Consider the following 20,949-nt stretch of genomic DNA (forward strand, 5'->3'; position numbering starts at 1 on the left):
CAAAAACCCTTTTGATCACGAATAACTTTTATCTATACTCTTCACAAGAGATCCTTAGCAATGGTTCATATGAGGTTTTAGAAGCAAATTCATATTTGTCTTTAGTTACGATGTTTTAATGGAGATTTGAATCAAAAATCGAAATGATATCGTATATGAATTGTGGTAAAGAAATAGAACAATATGATAACGGAATAGTGGAAAACTTAACATTTATCGTTTTATTAATACTTGTAAATAACAAGTAAAGCATTTACATAGTGACCTCTACCCAACTATGATAAATGATTCCGAGATCCAAATTCATATTAACTTGGGCACGGGGTAGTCGATTCATCCCTCATCAATATAACTCGGTGGATTAACTCTTTAATGGATTCTACTTTTAGAACTCTCGGTCGATAAAATTACTCTAATATTTATCTATAGCCCGGAACACATGCGACTACGGTCACGAATACTTCCGTTGAGCTCAATCCAAATTTCAAATAAATGTGTCCATGATCCAAATTCACATTAACTTGAGCACGGGGTAGCCGATTCATCCCTTATCAACATGAATTCGGTGGATAGACATTTATCACCCACTTCCCCTACGTAACAAGGTTTGTACCCCGGTGTGGCCGAGCGCACTCCCTCACAAAATAGGTTTTCATGGTTTCTAATTTTTGGTAAGGCTAAGTCTCAATTGTTTATTTTAGCGAGAGGTCATGTCAATTCATTATCTATCACGTTTTAAGTGAACTAAAGCGGTGAACTACGATAATTGTAATTGACACGGTCGATAAACTCGATTTAAAATGCATGTTTAGTTATGGCGATTTAGCGATGCATGCAACATATAAATAAAATGCAAAGCAAAAATAAAATCCTAGTATGACCTTCCTAAAATAGTAAATCTAATAAACTATTACAAATTCGGAAACCAACTCCTTTGGTCCCTTGAACTTCGGTCTTGGCATGCATTTCAAGACAACACTTTCTTTAATGGTCCGCCTTCTCGAATGGCACCGTCTTCAAGGAACTCCGGAATAATTAAATTACAAAATGAATTGCATAATTTCCTATTATACATTTGTAATTAAAATAAAAATAAATCTATTAAATTACAAAACGGTGATACGAGATCACAATAATTACAACCGAATCAATATTCCCATACATTTCGGGTAATATCAATTAAAACTAAGGCCATACTAAGTAAAATTACATAATTCAAAAATTACATAAAATTAAATTATGACAATCATAAATAAAACGGAAAATTCACGTGGTACCCTCGAATTTTTTCATTTTTCACGTGGTACCCAACTTATTAAGTTTATGCACATGGTACCCCTGAGGTAATATTTTTTGGAGTTCCGTAACCAAATCTGTAACATCCGTTAAATGATGCTGACGTGTAAAGCTTTGTTGGTAATTAAGTTTGGGAGGGAAAGTGGTGTGCAGATGGTACCCCTAAAAATTTATGGTTTTCACATGGTACCCTATTTTGTACAAAAACAACAACACAATAACAAGACAACAATTATAATGTGTCTAGCAAATAATATGTGGCCATGTGTCAGGTCACAACAATTGTGTAAGAGGTCACTCCATGACTTGATTTTAGTTGAGGTCTCTTTAATTTTATTGTTAATTGATGATTAAGGAGACCCACCCCACTCATGACCTAGGTCATGACCTTGCTTGGGGGTGGTCTAATGCAACATATCACTTCTTCATAATCACTTTAATTTACACTATTTTTGTCCAAAATGTAATAGTCTTAGGCATTTTCTTTTGTGATTGAATTGTTCTTTAAAAAAAAAAAAGGTTTGGCATTATGTGTGTGTTTAGCCTATTTTTTCAAATTGTTTTTTTGACTAAAAACACAAATTGGCCAAACAAGCCACTATTTAAAGCTTAGAAGTAGTTTCTTAAAAACTCAAAAACCATCTTTTTACCTTTAAAAATGGAAGCAATAATTTGGTAATTTTAGCTTTTGAAAATAACTTTAGAAAATTAAGCTTTAGAAATAAAAGCTCATTTTTAACAAATTACGTCAACATTCTCTATTATATATTCACAAAATTGTCGGGAACTAATGGCAGATTTAATTCACAACTATCCCATGAATATATAATGCCAAACCTTTTCGAAAAATAATTCAATCGCAAAAGAAAATGCTTAAGGCTATTACATTTTGGACAAGAATAATGTAAATTAAAATGCTTATGAAGAAGAAATATGTTGCTATATAATCAAACATTAAATTTGTTTAGTACAAAATATGCTACCATGTGCAAAACACAAAATTTTAGGGGTACCGTGTACAAACCATTTTCCTCCCAAAGTTAAACACCAAATAAACTTTCCACGTCAGCATAATTTAACGAATGTTACATATTTGGTTATGGAACTCCAAAAAATATTACTTCAGGGGTACCATGTGCATAAACTTAAAAGGTTGGGTACCACGTGAAAAATGAAATAGTTCGAGGGTACCACGTGAATTTTCCGTAAATAAAATGCAGCATTATAATATGTATGAACATGCCCAATTTTATGCTAAATCGCCTTTAAGGAGCCAATATCGTATATTAATCGGTTTTTACGGATTTGCCTGATTTAACCTTTTAAAATCACAATAATTACATAAAATCATATTTATGTACAAGTTAATTATCCTAACCATCTTAGGACTCAAAATTAGTCTCCACTAACATTTGACAATAATTAACCTAGATTTCTTAATATTATTCATGAATGGACTTAAAATACAAAAATATGTCATAAACTTCAAATTAAATCATAAAAACTTCAAATAATTTCAAAATTTGAAATTTAAACTCATGAACATTCTGTAAAAATACCATGACACTCATAATATTCAAAACTTAGGTTAAAAATTTCGAAAATTTATCGAGAAAAACAATGTTGCGGTTTATCGGATTTAACAATTATGATCCTAAAAATATGAGAAAAATTATATTCATCAAATTTTCACTTTTAGATCTGAAATATATGATAAAATGCAACATGTGACGTTTTTCCTTAGTCATGAAGTATGTTTTAGCATTTTTACTAATTAAAGTCACTATTTATGTGATTTTTCATCAAAAATTCATAAATCATGCATAAAGACTTCATTATAGCCAAATATTTTACACACATCTTGTAAAGTTACATGTGACAACATACTAAATTTCCATGACCAGATTCGAAATATAACTCATATTAACCTATTTACCCATTTAAATACGATTTTAACTTGAAAAATCCATATTTCGAGCAATACAACTCATTTTATCATGACAATTTACAGGCCATTAGTATATAATATATGTGAAAACATATCCAAAAACCACTGAAAAAATCGAAGTTTAGCTATTTTTTGTCCAAAAATGACATTTTTATCATAAAAATCACATTTTAATGTCAATACTAGTTTGGATGCCCGTGCGTTGCAACGGGGTAATTAACTTAGTTAAAAAAAATTGGTTATAAGGTCTTAATATTTACATCTTATCTCTAATCATTTATTTAGATATTATCAAGAGTCAAAATATCTTATTTAAGAGACGCAAAAGATGTTAGGTTGATACCTAAGTTCCAAAGATGCCTCATATTTATAATCATAAGACCACTACATCTTATGTTAATCTTTCGATGTGGGACAATTCTATTATTTTTATATAATCCTACATTATTTTTCAATGTGGGACATATAACATACTAAGAAGTATACAATTTTATATATGTACAAATTATATGAAATCTATACGCTAATGATATCATTTTTACCACGAATCAAATTATGTTATTTTCATAATTTTCTTAATGATATTTTTTTGCCAAATGAAATGTAAAATTTTTTATATAAAAATTAGAAACATCATTTGAATATAATATAGGAAATAAATTTTATAATAATTAAAAGATTCTTCACTTTATTTTTACATCAAAAAATATTATTTATAATACTTTCCTAAATTAATTTTTAAGATCACCTCACCTTATCTGAATTTTCTAATGTGGGACAATTAACACACGAAAAATTACACCATCTTTTTTGCACCTATTACGATATCCAACCCGATTTAATAATGAGAAAATATTATACTATCTATTTATATTTTTACGTTTTTTCCATTTTTTGTCATAATTAAAATATGTACAAATGATATGTTTTAATTACATTTTTTTTCCTAACACGAATTTTAAGATGTAATTGAGAGACAATAGAATGTATAAACAAATGCAAAATATTTCTTTTTTCTGGTGCGATTTTGATTAATGGTTAAAAATTATGATGTATTTCAGTTACTCAAATGTAATGAGGCATAATAAATACCTATATTTGAAAGTTAAAAAGATTTAATTCTACTATTTATCAAAGTAAAAAAGCTCATTATTGATTTGTTTGTGGATTCAAGATCTTTTTATGCAACACTTGATTGTATTATAATTCATAAATTTTCTATTTTAGTGCAGAAATTATCATTATATGACACAAACAAATTTATGTATATTTAGCACCCATTTTATTTTTTAATTATGACTCTGTCTTAAATAAAGTTATTATACTATCGATTGTCTTAAAATAAACATTATAATATCACTAATATAGTAATATATAATCGCTTTTATAAATATCTACGTGATTAATATTTGTATGGTATTGTTGTAACTAAGGTTTGCCGTTAATACAAACTCTTATAATAACTCTCTAAGATAATTTTTAAGCGATTCAAAAGATTTTGGGTTGATACCCCTAACTAATGACTCATATTTATAATCATGTGATACCTCACCTCATGATAATCTTCTAATGTGGGACAATTCAACTATTTATATGTAGTATATGATGCGTGTCTTTTATATGATGTTTTACACCCCATTTTACACGCATTTCAGAGCTCATTCATGTAGTTTATGTTACATTTCTCCCTATTTCCGTCTACTTCCGTATTTTTGTACATTATTGCAGAAATGTGAAGAATCCAGCGGAAATCGAGCTAAATCCGTCCCCGAGTATCCTGCATTGCATGTGACGTGAAGTATTCACCCGAGGAACGAGCTTGGTGCGCAAATCAAGGCCCAAAAGACAAGTCCACGAGTTTATAGAAGTCAAGTAGCAGCTCAAGCAGTCGATCGACCACTGCCATCAGTCGATCGACTAACCATCGGGTTCCAGAAGCTTCTGTTTACTGAAGACCAGTCGATCGACCAGTCCTAGCAGTCGATCGACCAAGTTGCTATTACAGACGAGAATTAAAAGACCGTGAATCTTGAAGCCCAAAGTTATGTTAGGTTTAAGAAATAAAGTTACGTTAGTTGCTATATAACGTAACCTAAAAACATCAGATTAGCATTCAGTTTTTCATCGAGTTTTTATCTAAGTTTCACATTCAATTTTAGAATACCATAGTTAGGGTTTGGGATATTGATTGCATCGGATTTTTATTCATACTTCTAATCATTCCATTACTGTTCTCCTACGATTTTCGGTATTCTTCCTGTTCTACTTTCAGTTCGTCTTATTTCGTTATTAGTATAGAATTGCTAGTTAGATTCCCGAAACCGTCTTATTGTTGCATGTTAATTGTTTGTTCTACCGCTTTAATTATGAATCTAATACTTTTATTCCCTAGTATTATTGTTGTTATCACTTTCAGCATGAGTAGCTAAATCAATTGTGCTAGGATGTAGGCGAATTATGGCGTAGGCGGCGTAGTATTAAATTGGACTGAATTCGCGTGTCAGTCGATCGACTGACATACTTGGTCGATCGACTGAACTCGTGAGGTTACCTTTCGTTTTAATTGATTTTAATGTTGTATTTAACGAATCGAATGCATGCGACCCGTTAGATGCTTAATTTATGACTGACCCATTAGATCGAAAGATAGGGAAAGTTATTTGACCACCAATTAAAATGACTAAACTGTGTTGAGATCGAAAGATAGGTATAGTCTAGACCGTTAGTCACTTTTCAGGACGAGAGTCAGTATTAGTGATATTAGGGACTTATAGCGAGATCGAAAGATGCTATCTGTTAAGAGTGGACCGAGAGGACCTCTTGTTTTCCCGCCTCACCTGTGTTTGATTTAGACCGACTTAGTATGCTGCCGCCGAAGCTTTAATAAACCGACCATCCTAGTACCCCTCCTTTATCTGTTTAATCCGTTTTTTTTTAGTTTATTGTCTTTATTTATTCTTAGCTATAGACCAAATCAATTCAACCCCCACAATTGTTACCTTAGACTGAATTTAATCAACTAGAATTTACATCTGCCTCTCTGTGGTTCGACCCGACTGCCGCTAGCTATAGTTGTAGTTGGAAATTATAAATCTTATTTTTGACACCTCACGACGCGTATCAAATTTTGGCGCCGTTGTTGGGGAGGCAATAGTTCTAATTTTAGTTGTTTTAATTTTAGTCTTTCTTAGTTTAAGGGACTTCTGTTCCTTAAACTTTTCTTATATTCTTTTTGTAGTTTCTTCTTATGCGCAGGTCACAGAGTGGTGAACTAGTACCATTCGATCCTGAGATAGAGAAATCTTTGCGCGAGTTGAGACGATCACAAAGGGTATTACCGACAGAGGAAGAGCTGAGTACTCTGTCAAGCTATCACGAGAACGAGCCGTTCGAGGAAGACCCACATTCTTCACCCGTTTCCACCTCTTCAGCCGAGACAGTTACTTCTCCGAAATTCCGGTCATGGGTGAGGAAGCGAGTATAGCTAGTCATTCCGAGCCGATGTTTGCAAACTTATATAAGGGGTTCGAATTACCAGGAGATGCCGGGAAGTTCGAACCAAAGCCTTCATACATTAACATGGTTGAGAGAAACGAGTTCGGGAGCTGCAAATGAAGATGCGACTAAGCACATGGAAACATTTATTGACTCATTGCTTTGTTCCATACCCCCACCAGTAGGCGTAACCCAAGACCAGATCAAGGAGACCATGTTTATCTTCTCCTTCGTGATCTTTGCAAGGGAGTGGTATAGAGATCCGGATCGATTTGCTCATGGGATCACCGATTGGAATTCCTTGGCATTGGCATTCTACAAGAAGTACTTTTCTGCTTCTAAGACGATTGCTATTAGAGCTCAAATCATAAGTTTCAAACAAGGGCCGGATGAGAACTTCCACGAGGCATGGGTCCGATTTAAGAAGCTGGTGCGAACCATACCGCACCATGGTTTCGAAAAATGGAGCTTGTGCAATCATTTCTATAATGGGCTGTATGACGATCAGAGGGCTATTTTGGATCTGCGCCAATGGCCGATTTCTTTGAGAACTTGGGAGAGACCAAGGGGTGGAAGATCATCGACGATCTAGCCACCCACAAGGTTGAGTATGGGAATTCGGAGGGAACCAGAGAGAGCCGCTGAATCTTCCTCTGTTCTTTGCACTTGAAGCTCTCACTGCTAGATTTGACAAATATGAATTAGGAGGAGCTTCAAAGGGGGGTATGTATCAAGTAAATGCTATGTCAGACGGTCCTTTCGTCTGTGAAAGGTGTGGAGCTGAGGGACACGTTTCGAAGAATTGCCCTAGTCCCTTTGAGTCTTGTGCTGCCTTCCAACATTATAGGCAGACAAACACCTACTATGAGCCTAATGTTCATCCCAACCTGAGGTAGAGTAGCCAGAATGTCCTGAATCCAACTCCACCTCCACAGCAGCAACCCTATGTGCCCCCTCATCAAAAGCAACAACAATATCAAAAACCTCCTTATGTGCCGCAGCAGCAACAACAATCCCATAGTTCTGATTTTGCCGAGTTTAAGAACTTGTTGATGAAGGAGTCCCAAGCAAGAGAGGCCGGGATGAAGCTACTAGAGAGCCAAATTGCTCAATTGGCTAGTAAGAGTACCTCTCGAGCTCCGAGACACTTACCGACTCAAACCGACCAAAAGGAGACCTTAAACGCCATCACATTAAGGAGTGGGTCCACCCTGGAGGGGCCTGCCATGGTCGAGGATGCTATTGAAAAGAATGAGGCAGATCCGAGTCAAAAGAAAGCTGAAACGAATAATTCAAAGAAAAAGGCGTCTACCAGGTATATCAGTCGATCGACTGATACACCCGGTCGATCGACTGATATGCGGGTTACAGCAGCTTCTGGAACTGAACTCACTCTTGGTCGATCGATCGAGGATAGTGGTCGATCGACCAAGATCATCGCGATAGCGAGATTGTTCGTCCTCCGATGCCCGATAACTTAAGGGACCATTTGTTTTGGGGCACGACAACTCCGAAAGTGTTAGGGCGGACCCAAGTGTCTTTGATGGGTCCGTCCCAATTCAGTTCGATCCGATGACGGTTAATGGCTCACATTTGAGACGGTCGAGGAGGATTCGAGCTTTAACAAGGAGAAAGCGGTGGACTTCCGGCCTAAGTCCACGGATGCGGCATGCGCAACTTAGAGGAGAGGGCTAAGGTACTTCTTCTTACCCCATATCCGGAGAGACTAGTGCCAACAAAGGAACAGTATCTTTGGTAAGTTTGAAAAAGTTATTCGTAGCTTGAATGTACAAGTACCCTTCCTTGAGTTGGTCAATCAGGTGCCTGCCTACACTAAATTCATGAAACAACTCCTGTCTAAGAAAAAGTCGCTTGAACATGTTCATACTGTCGCATTAAGAGTCATGCTCTTATTTGTCTCACACTGCACCCCATAAGCTAGAGGACCCGGGTAGCTTTTCTGTTCCTTGCAATATAGGTACCTTCTCTATTGAGAAGGCATTATGTGACTTAGGAGCTAGTATAAGCGTCATGCCTTTGAGTCTAGCTAGGAAGCTCAAATTGACTAGGTTCGCAGTGACAGATATGATAGTACAGATGGCTGACCGATCTGCGGTCCAGCCAATAGGAGTCTTAGAGGACATCCCTGTCCAAATAGGGAAGGTCTTCTTCCCCGTCGACTTTGTTGTACTTAACATGCCTGAGGATGCTCATATACCCATTATTTTGGGTAGGCCATTTCTGCACACTGCTGGTGCAGTCATAGATGTCGGTCTAGGAACCTTGACTTTCAAAGTGGGAGAGCATTCTATTGTCTTTGCCCAACCTGCCAAGAAAAAGGACCCCATGTGGCCTGTGACTTGTAACACGGTTTCTGAAAAGAAATCGTACTTTGTGCTTCCTGAATTGCCTGTCTCTATTACTACTTCTGTGTTAACCCCTCCGCCCCAGATTGGGAGCAAAAAGGAGGAAGAATCTGTTGTTTTAGATATTGCAGGAGCTGGTTTGGGGAAGGAAGTGCTGCAAGTTGCTCCAGCTATAAAGAAGCCGATCATTCAAAGAGGAGGTCTTGGTTTCCTGAGATATGGAATTGACGAGGTAGTTGATGACGAGCCGGTCAAAGCCAGAGAGTCTGATCTGGATTCTGACAAGCCCGAAGAGATCCTTGACTGGGGAGATGATGATAGTGTTGATCCGTTGAGCCATACGGACGTGGAAGCTAAGAAGGGTGCAGCTGCTCAAATAAGCACCGTTGAGGCTACCTCTAGTAGCCAGAAGCCGACGAAGTGGGCCATACCGTGGTCATTCTTGATCAACTATTAGTTGATCGAGCTCTTTATAAACTTCAATTTATTTGCTTTTGGTAGACACTTTTTATTGCTTTAGTGTGCGCGAAAACTTCGCATTTTATTTCGCTTGCTTAGGATTTTTTACGTTTGAGACTTTATTCTGGGTTTTGCGCAATTTTGGGCGCGTATTATTGTGCACTTGCAGGTTTTTAGACCTCATTGGCTCAAGTTATTGAGCAAATACGAAGAAATAAAGAGTACAACAGTACTTTCAGTCGATCGACTGGCTAGATTGGTCGATCGACTGAGTTGCACTTTCCAGGAGCTACTGTTCCTGACACATTGGTCGATCGACTGCCGTCCTTAGTCGATCGACCAAGGACGCTGCTGTACCTATTCGCGACCTCTCCCCTGCTGTGTTTGGTCGATATGCGGACTTAAGGGAGTTTTCTACTCCACTTTTCTTTCCGTCATATTATTTATTTCTTCTATTTTCTCAATTGTGCACAATTTTACCGCCTCAAATTGTCTTCTCGATTTTATGCGTGGGTTTTACTTGTCTTTCAGGTACCTTTTAGTGGCACTGCTGGCTACTGAAACCTCCTAGCTCACGCTGGTTTGGGGAGGTTTCCTTTGCTGCGCTTAAAGTCTTGTGAGTTCCCGATTTTCACTTCATGTCTTATTTATTTCATTTTCCCGCAAATTCTCATTTCTCTTTTCTTCATTACATGATTTTGCACAATGAGGACATTGTGTGATTTGGTTTGGGGAAGGGTTTTGCGTCGCATATCATTTGCTTGCATTCACGTTTACATTCTGTTTTGCATTATTCATTTCATTTTATATATATACGAAATTCAAAAAAAAAAAAAATTGAAAAATTTCAAAAAAATTTCAATAAAATGCACGTTTATTTTAGCATATAGGTCGAGTCGGAGCGGTAGTATTTCAAGGATGAAATAGCATTTGCACCTGTTTTTGCCTAAGCCTTGCTAGATTAACATGTTATTAGTAGAATCGTATAAGTGCATATCTACGAGTTTTCGTAAAATATTTGCTGAACTTGAGACTTGACTTTGAAAATTGGCAAACTACATCATATTTCTGAGATTTAGAGCCTATAACTGGTGACATCTATGACCGGTTTATTTAGGAATGTGAGTAGTACTCCTTGTGAGGCATGTCACATAAATGTGCATAAATATGAACTTAATCTGCTTAATACCTGTACGCATTTGGTCTATGGTTAGTTGACACATGTGGTAGAGGTTTCCTTTTCTCGTTTTGCCCATAAGCTCCACACCGCCAAAAATATCTTTTTTTGTCCTAATTACTACATCCTACATCTAGCCTGTCCTTTGTCAAGCTAGTAGTCTGTGTTCTTGGGGTTGTTACTCATTTTGGTGGCATATGCTCTGTTGAGACGTTATTGGGAAGATGAAATAAAGGGAGGAAAGAAAGAAATAGAAAAGAAAAGAAAAAAAAAGATGAAAAAAAATGATTCGAAAAAAGAGAAAAAGAGTTCTGTACTGTTTAAGCAGTCGATCGACTGCCTCTTTTGGTCGATCGACTGATGTTCAGGAAAGAGAAAGAATCAATTCGCATAATTCAAATCCTTATCTTTTGGCGATTTTTGCTCCCATGTATTATTCATATTTTATGGGGAGTTAGTTGATTACTTTTATACCTGGAGACTGTGAGATTTGTGCTTGCTATAGCACCGTTCCATTTGTTTTTGAGCAAGAAGTTGGATGTTGCCATATGGTTCCGTTTCGGTACTAGCTTGATCACCTGTACCTCCACTTTTCCATAAATGTTTTGCCTCTTCTTACCCATACCTCACATATCCACATATATACCTCGGCATGTGTCATGGTCTCTTGTTGGTTGAAATGCGTATGTACGGTTGTAGAGATTGCTTTCATATTAGACTGCAGGCATGTTCTTATAGGTCGTAGTTAGGTGAGTGTCATTACATTTACTTCTTTCTATCTTACATATACTCACCTGTGTTTATTGAGTGGTATGAGCGACCCGTGAGAGTCCAATTTGATAAGTCTCTACAGTTGACGGTTCAGTAGTTTTAACGGCTCCATAACTCGTTTGCATGATTCATTTGCTAATTGATTGTTGGTTGTGCATTAAATTGGTTTAGGCTTTACATGTTACATTTTGCTCTGAGATTGGACCCGTTCCATTAGGTCATTAGATCGAGTCTAGTTCTTGCTTGGGGACAAGCAAGGGTTTGGTTTGGGGAAGTTTGATGCGTGTCTTTTATATGATGTTTTACACCCCATTTTACACGCATTTCAGAGCTCATTCATGTAGTTTATGCTACATTTCTCCCTATTTCCGTCTACTTCCGTATTTTTGTACATTATTGCAGAAATTAGAAGAATCCAGCGGAAATCGAGCTAAATCCGTCCCCGAGTATCCTGCATTGCATGTGACGTGAAGTATTCACCCGAGGAACGATCTTGGTGCGCAAATCAAGGCCCAAAAGACAAGTCCACGAGTTTATAGAAGTCAAGTAGCAGCTCAAGCAGTCGATCGACCACTGCCATCAGTCGATCGACTAACCATCGGGTTCCAGAAGCTTCTGTTTACTGAAGACCAGTCGATCGACCAGTCCTAGCAGTCGATCGACCAAGTTGCTATTACAGACGAGAATTAAAAGACTGTGAATCTTGAAGCCCAAAGTTATGTTAGGTTTAGGAAATAAAGTTACGTTAGTTGCTATATAACGTAACCTAAAAACATCAGATTAGCATTCAGTTTTTACATCGAGTTTTTATCTAAGTTTCACATTCAATTTTAGAATACCATAGTTAGGGTTTGGGATATTGATTGCATCGGATTTTTATTCATACTTCTAATCATTCCATTACTGTTCTCCTGCGATTTTCGGTATTCTTCCTGTTCTACTTTCAGTTCGTCTTATTTCGTTATTAGTATAGAATTGCTAGTTAGATTCCCGAAATCGTCTTATTGTTGCATGTTAATTGTTTGTTCTACCGCTTTAATTATGAATCTAATACTTTTATGCCCTAGTATTATTGTAGTTATCACTTTCAACATGAGTAGCTAAATCAATTGTGCTAGGATGTAGGCGAATTATGGCGTAGGCGGCGTAGTATTAAATTGGACTGAATTCGCGTGTCAGTCGATCGACTGACATACTTGGTCGATCGACTGACCTCGTGAGGTTACCTTTCGTTTTAATTGATTTTAATGTTGTATTTAACGAATCGAATGCATGCGACCCGTTAGATGCTTAATTTATGACTGACCCATTAGATTGAAAGATAGGGAAAGTTGTTTGACCACCAATTAAAATGACTAAACTGTGCTGAGATCGAAAGATAGGTATAGTCTAGACCGTTAGTCACTTTTCAGGACGAGAGTCAGTATTAGTGATATTAGGGACTTATAGCGAGATCGAAAGATGCTATCTGTTAAGAGTGGACCGAGAGGACCTCTTGTTTTCCCGCCTCACCTGTGTTTGATTTAGACCGACTTAGTATGCTGTCGCCGAAGCTTTAATAAACCGACCATCCTAGTACCCCTCCTTTATCTGTTTAATCCGTTTTTTTTTTTAGTTTATTGTCTTTATTTATTCTTAGCTATAGACCAAATCAATTCAACCCCCACAATTGTTACCTTAGACTGAATTTAATCAACTAGAATTTACATCTGCCTCTCTGTGGTTCGACCCGACTGCCGCTAGCTATAGTTGTAGTTGGAAATTATAAATCTTATTTTTGACACCTCACGACGGGTATCAATATATTTACCACACCTACATTATTTTTCAACGTGGGACAAACAATATACTTAGAAATACACCATCTTTTTCACACCTAATTCGACATCTAACCCAGTTTAATAATAATAATAAGCAAATACTATAGGAGTACTATTTATTAATATTCGTATAATACATTTTTTTAACTTCTTATCGTAATTAAAATATGTGCAAATAATATGATACTATATTCTAATGCTAGCATTTATTTAACACGAATCTAATTATATAATTTTTCAAAAAAAAAAAACAATTATGTTACTTTGTTGCTAAATGAGATGTATAAGTTTTTATATAAAAATTATAAACATTACTTGGACATATAAAAAATATATATATCATATCGTGGAGTTAATGATATAAACTCTTAAGAGTTCTCTAAGACAATGTTTAAGAGACTCAGAAGGTTTTGGGTTGGTATTTAGGTTCTAAGGATACCTTCTATTTATAATCATATGATCACCCACCTTATGCTAAACTTTCGATGTGGGACAATTCTATTATTTATACGTAATATATTCACCACACCAACATATTTTTCAATGTGGGACAAATAACATACTTAGAAATACACCATCTTTTTCGTACATAATTCGACATCTAACTAAGGTTAATAATAATGAGCAAATACTATACTCCCTCGATTCAAGACCAAATACAACATTCCTTTTTTTACACTATTCATGAACGAATAGAATCTTTACGATTCATTGCAATATGTAAGACAAAATATGGTCATGTGTGATCTTATTTGATTCACCTATAAAGTACAATGAGAATATCAAATTTTAAATTTTTTATAATGTAAACTTAAAGATATTTACGTTGTAATTTGTGTCTTGGCAAGTGTGTAAATGAAAATGTTGTATTTGGTCTGGAATGGAGGGAGTACTATTTATTAATATTCGCACGTTTTTTTTATAATATTTTTTTGGCAACTGAGATGTATAAGTTTTTATATAAAGATTATAAACATCACTTGAATATAATACATAATATAGAAAAAATATGTATATATCATACTGTGAAGATAATGATATAAACTCTTAAAAGCTCTCCAAAACAATACTTAAGAAACTCAAAAGGTTTTTGGTTGGTATATAGGTTCCAATGATGACTTCTATTTATAATTATAGGATCACCCACCTTATGTTAATCTTTCGATGTGGGACAATTATATAATTTATACGTATTATAATCACCACACTAACATTGTTTTTCAATGTGGGACATATAACATATTAAAAGAAGTACATTATCTTTAATACTCGTATGTGCAAATCATATGAAATCTATACTCTAATGAAAGCATTTTTTGCCACGAATCTAATTATATTATTTTCATAATTTTTATAACGACATTTTTTTGCCAGATGAAATTTCAAAGTTTTTATATAAAATTTAGAAACTTCTCATGAATATAAAATAGGAAATATAGATATTATAATAATTAAAAGATTCCCCACTTTATTTTTTATGTGGAAAATATTATTTATGAAACTTTCCTAAATTAATTTTTGATGATGTGGACGCTCTAGAATCGCTCGAAAAAAATTTCTTTTATATATATATATAGATTATATAAAATGAACAATAAAATCCATAAATAAACCAAAATATCCTAAAAATCACTTAGGACCAGAAACTTTTAACATTCAAGGTTATTTTTAGGTTTATCTTCATAAAACCAATTAATTAGTTTTGTATGTTAATCATATAACTCGGAAAAACTATAAACCGATTTGCATGCAAACAACCTAAGGCTCTCTGATACTACTTGTTAGAATTATTAATCTCATTAATTTAACATATTCATATATGTGACATTTTAATTTAGTCATAAAATGAAAACTAGATCTTATGCATGCAAACTAAATAACAAGAGATGAGAAAATCATTTTCTCACCATAAAAAATTCGGCCAAATGGGCACAAATGAAGGTCTCCTACCTTCATTTGTTCTTGAGCTAGAAAATACATTAGGATGATCATCCATGACTTCAAAATAGAAGCCCTCCAATAAGTAGCACCCAAGACTATCCCAAAATCCCACAAAATAATATGTACTAGATATTTATAATGTGGTTTACCTTAAAATCGATTACTAAACCTAGAGATAGAAAGAGAGAGGACATCCGTCATCTCTAGGGCTTAATTTTACATTGATCTGCATCCTACAATGGCTAAAAAATCTAAGCAATCAAACAATAGTAAACATCATAGTTCAAAGGCTACATCAGAAGCATCTTCTGCTATTCGATCTGAAAAAACAAGAATTTTGGGGAAGCCAGATGTCGAGGAGGGGACTAAACACAAGTTTCTTCATGAGATCACTGGTATCCCTGCATATGACTTGGAAATTGGCAATCTGGAAGACATGGAGGCTGACACTCTTGATGAATTTGTTGAGGAAACGGAATCTGAAACAGAAGAGAATGAAGATGGTCAGTGGTTCCAAAGGCATGGCAAAAAAATTATTCAAATGATAGAGGAGGAGCCCGAGGACTTACTACAACTTTCTGATGAGGATGTCCAGGATGAATTGACATACTGGCAGCAAGCTGTTTATGGTTTTGTTGTTGGAGCCAATCCGTCGTGGCAAGTGATGGAGAGTTTCCTGAAACGCATTTGGAGTAAGTATACAATAGACAAAATCTCTTTTCTTCCAAATGGGGTTTTCTTGGCAAGGTTTAATACTGAGGCAATGAAACAATCTGTGTTAGCTAGTGGGTATTTTCTGTTTGATAACAAGCCACTCATTCTAAAACCTTGGCAACCAGACATCGAACTCACTAAAGAGGAAGTGAAAAAGGTTCCGGCCTGGATAAGATTGCACAAGTTACCTCTGAAATTCTGGGGTAATAGTCTTAAAAAGATTACCAATTTAGTTGGGACATATATTAAGAGTGATGTGGCAACTGATGGGAAAACCAGATTGGGTTTTGCTCGAGTCGTGGTGGAATTACAGCTAGGACAAAAATTTCCCCATAAAGTGAGATTTTTAGACGAAAAAAAGCAAGTGATAGAGGTTGAGGTGGAATACGAGTGGAAACCTAGTATTTGCACAAAATGCAATCAGATTGGTCATGAACAAGCAACATGCAGGAAGAATAGATCTAATCATACGTCAAAAGTTGTGCAAAAGGTGTGGAGGCCTGTACAGCATAAGAACTTACCCCAAAAATTGCAGGTGCTCCATTCTGACCAGCAGGTTTCACCTGTTCAGGACATACAACAAACAGCAGTTCCAGATCCAGAAAAGACACCTATTATTAGACCAATAAGTACAAATGCAGGGACTATTTCTCCTATCAGACAGTACAAGGTCACTAGACAGGGTGTGGAGGCCAGCAAGATCAATGAGAGTTCACCAACTTATATGGAGGCCCTAAGAGGGTCTAGTTCTCCCAAGGAAGGAATTGGCTTAGATGGTATTGATCCCCTCAATCTTACTCCATGATGAATATTGGTTTTTGGAATGTGAGGGGGATGAATCTAGTAAATAAACAGCTGGTTGTTAATAGATTTCTGCATACAAATAATGTGGGGCTTTTTGGTCTCACTGAAACTAAAATAAAACCTACCAATTTGAATAAGGCTATGACTAATGTTTTTGGGGATTGGAGTATTTCTACTAATTCTTCTCATCATTTTGGGGGGAGAATTTGGATTCTTTGGAAACCCTACTTGTTTGATGTTACTTTTTTGGAATATGATGCTCAGTACATTCATATGAGAGTGATAGATAAGCAGTCTCAACTTTCTTTTTTTCACACTATTGTGTATGCTTTTAATGGGATCAGTGAAAGAGAATCTTTGTGGTCTAATCTTCAGAGGCTTTCCTCTCTTATTCAGGCCCCTTGGGCTATAGGAGGGGATTTTAATTGTGTGTTGGTGGCCAATGAAAGACTTGGGGGTAGGGTCTCAACTGCTGAAACTGAACCTTTCCAAACCTGCCTGGATAATTGTAACATGATGGATATTCAGGCCATAGGAGCCTTCTATACCTGGAATAATAAGCAGCCTCCAGAGACTAGGGTGTATAGCAGGATTGATCGTTTTTTTTGGTAAATCAGGAGTGGCTGGATACTTTCCCTGATCATTATGCAAATTTCATGCCAGTGGGACACTTTGATCACACCCCTTGTATTGTTAGTAAGGATACAAGAGGTCATAACAGAAATAGGCCATTCAAATACTATAATATGTGGAGCACTGGGCCTGGTTTCAATCACTGTGTACAAAATGTCTGGTCTCAAAGGATTGAGGGGTCCAAGATGTACAGGCTTGTCAGGAAACTAAAAATGCTCAAGGCAGACCTGAAGAATTTAAACATGGAGTATTTTTCTGATGTGGAAAATAAAGCTGATATTGCACAGGCCAAACTTATTCATATTCAGAAACAACTAATTAGTAGGCCAGGGGATGAGGAGTTGATGCAGCAAGAATATAATACTTATCAGGAATCAAAACAGCTTCACCAGGCAAAAATGGATTTTCTTAAACAAAAGGCAAAAGCCCACTAGCTCACTGAGGGAGATGCTAATACAACTTATTTTCATGGAGTAATCAAAGCTAGAAGGAATAAGAATTATATTCATCATATTAAAGATCATAATGGCACCTTATTCAGTGATGATGCAGGGATTCAGAAGGCTTTCCTTGACTATTATCAACTCCTTTTGTGGTCTAACAGTCATACCACTCAGGTAAGCCACAATATAGTTCAGAAAGGACAAGTTTGTACTGATCAACACAGGACTCAACTATTGACTCCTATATCAAAAGAAGAAATTAAAAGTATTATTTTTAATATTCCTAATGATAAATCCCCTAGACCAGATGGATATACCAGCAAATTTTTTTAAAGACTCATGGGATATTGTGGGGGAAGAAGTATGTGAAGCTATTATGGACTTTTTTCATGATAATACTCTCCTCAAGCAACTGAATACCACTAGCATCACTCTTATTCCTAAAGTGGAGAGGCCTGAATCAGTTTTACAGTACAGACCCATAGCCTGTTGCAATGTTATTTATAAATGCATATCCAAACTGATCTGCAACAGACTAGCTACTGTTTTACCTGATGTTATTTCACCTAACCAGGGTGGGTTTATTCAGGGGAGAAGCATAATGGAAAACATTTTAATTTGTCAAGACATCATCAGGCTTTATAGTAGAGGAGCTATTTCCCCTAGGGCTCTCTTTAAAATAGATTTGCAAAAAGCTTATGATACCATTGAATGGGAGTTTTTGGAGCAAATGTTAACTGCTATGCACTTCCCTCCCCGGTTCAATACTTGGATTATGCAATGTGTGACCTCAGCTAGCTGTTCTCTGAATCTTAATGGGAACATGTTTGGTTTCTTTAAAGGAAAAAGAGGGCTCATACAAGGGGATCCCCTCTCTCCCCTTCTCTTCACCATTTGCATGGAATACTTCTCAAGATTGTTGAATCACACTACTGAACATCAGGCTTTCAGATATCATCCTCTATGCAAAGCCATGAAGCCCATTTAATGTTTGCAGATGATTTGTTAATTTTCTGTAAAGGTGATGCCCACTCTATTATGACTCTTCTTAGGACGTTTTCCACTTTCTTCCTAGCCTCTGGCTTAAAGATGAGTACGGGAAAGTCTAATGCGTATTTTAATGGGGTCAAGGCAGATGTCAAGGCTGAGATTCTACAAATCTCAGGTTTTACAGAGGGCAGGCTTCCTTTCAAGTACCTAGGGGTGCCCATCAAAACCACTAGATTGAATACCGAGGATTGCAAACCTCTCATTGAGAAGATTGTGAGCAAAATAAGGGGGCTGGGGGCAAGGAAACTCTCCTATGCAGAGAGATTGATCTTAATCAAAGCTGTGCTCAAGACATACCATAACTACTGGGCAACTATGTTTATTCTCCCCTCTGGAGTTATAGCTAGGATTGAGCAAATTTGCAGGAATTTCTTCTGGGATGGGGGAGCTGATTATATCCGTACAACATTGGTCTCATGGGATAAGCTATGCAAACCTAAACTCGAAGGAGGACTTGGGCTTAAAATTGATATAGACTGGAATAAGGCTGCTGTGGGGAAGCTAGTCTGGTGGATTTCCACAAAACCAGATCATCTTTGGGTGAAATGGGTTAACCATATTTATCTCAAAGGAAGGACTTGGCGAGACTATGTCCCAATTACTGATTCCAGTTGGTACTGGCGGAAAATCTCTCAGGTCAAGCAGCTCTTAGAGGGGACCTATCAACAACTTATATGGTCTGATCAGACAGGGTGTACTTATTCCATATCAAAAGGCTATGAATACCTCAGAAACAAAAATAGTGAAGTTAATTGGGCAAAGCTAGTGTGGAATACATGGTCTATACCAAAGCATAGCATAGTTTCCTGGATATACTACCACAATAACCTCACCACAAATGATAAAATGCATCAATTGGGGGTTAGTAGTACGGATACCTGCTGCATCTGTGAGAGTACTACTGAAACGCTTGAACATCTGTTCTTTATGTGCGAGTATAGCAGGAAAGTCGTCTGGAAAGTGGGAACTGAGGTCAAGGTAGATCTACCTATCTCTGATGTTCGAAATTGGAGATTGAGCAGGGGAGGTACGGCCACCAGATCAAACTTCACCAATGCCTTGATCAATGCATGCATCTACCACATATGGAGACAAAGAAACTCTGGTAAGTATGAATCTAAAGTTCTTCGACCAAAGAAATTAGCTGAGAAGATTGTTGATGAGGTTAAATGGAAAGTGCGAGGTACCCCGAAAGTTAAGATTGACACAGGAGACCGGCGGTGGCTTGAATGGATTCGGGGCAATCAACGAGACCAGATCTGATAGAAGAATGGCTCGGTGAACATGGAGAAGCATCGAGAAAGAAGGGTTGATGTCGGGAAATAGGTTGTTTTGATGGTTTCAGATGGGTTGCCTTTTTTTGTTTAGAATATCTGATTTTGTGTAATGGGCCTGGCCCTAATGTCCTATGGTATGAGTCTCCTTGCCTCTTGGTAAGGCGAGCTTATGTAATTGGTGACGGTCTTTTTGATTTAATACAAACTTACATTTTATCAAAAAAAAAAAATCGATTACTAATACTCATATACTACTACTAGTATTATTAGTGATTGATTTGTACAAATTAGATTCATAAAAATAATTTTTATGAAGAACAAGAGAGAGAGAGTGTTGTTTTTCATAAAACATGAGAGAATGAATAATAATTGAGGAAAAAACTCTCAAATTCCTCCTCCTAAAACCGGTGGGTATAGAGGTTTTTAGGACCTTTTACTTTTTCTTTTTGTCTTCACAAGACTAATTAGTGTAAGCCTTTGTCATAGTCAAGTCACTATCAAATGTCATAGACAAATGAATAAGACAAATGAATAAGACAAAACTTCTAAAATTGCCCACCAATTTTCGGTTATTATGTGTAATATGGAGTCTATTTTATTTTTGTCAATTGTACAATTGTATGTCATGTGACATGTGACATGTCTTATGTCATCTTTTAATTTAAAATGCATATTTAACAAATTAAATATCATTTACAATTTAAATAAATCACATTTAACAAATTGACTAGTAATTCAAAATTACTTTCACATAA

The 20,949-nt window shown here is 36.2% G+C and overlaps 2 protein-coding genes across 2 annotated transcripts; both read left to right on the top strand.

Annotated features, from left to right (window-relative positions):
• Positions 1 to 16,791: 16,791 nt before the first annotated feature.
• Positions 16,792 to 17,858, top strand: LOC141620554 (uncharacterized). Its single transcript, XM_074437394.1, has 2 exons — positions 16,792 to 17,399; positions 17,594 to 17,858. Exons 1-2 carry the CDS (start codon positions 16,792 to 16,794, stop codon positions 17,856 to 17,858), a joined length of 873 nt encoding a protein of 290 aa, XP_074293495.1.
• A 1,098-nt stretch (positions 17,859 to 18,956) lies between these two features.
• On the top strand, positions 18,957 to 20,180 carry LOC141620555 (uncharacterized). Its single transcript, XM_074437395.1, has one exon. It carries the CDS (start codon positions 18,957 to 18,959, stop codon positions 20,178 to 20,180), a length of 1,224 nt encoding a protein of 407 aa, XP_074293496.1.
• Positions 20,181 to 20,949: the final 769 nt, after the last annotated feature.

This window comes from Silene latifolia, chromosome X (assembly GCF_048544455.1).
Source record: "Silene latifolia isolate original U9 population chromosome X, ASM4854445v1, whole genome shotgun sequence".
Taxonomy (NCBI): domain Eukaryota; kingdom Viridiplantae; phylum Streptophyta; class Magnoliopsida; order Caryophyllales; family Caryophyllaceae; genus Silene; species Silene latifolia.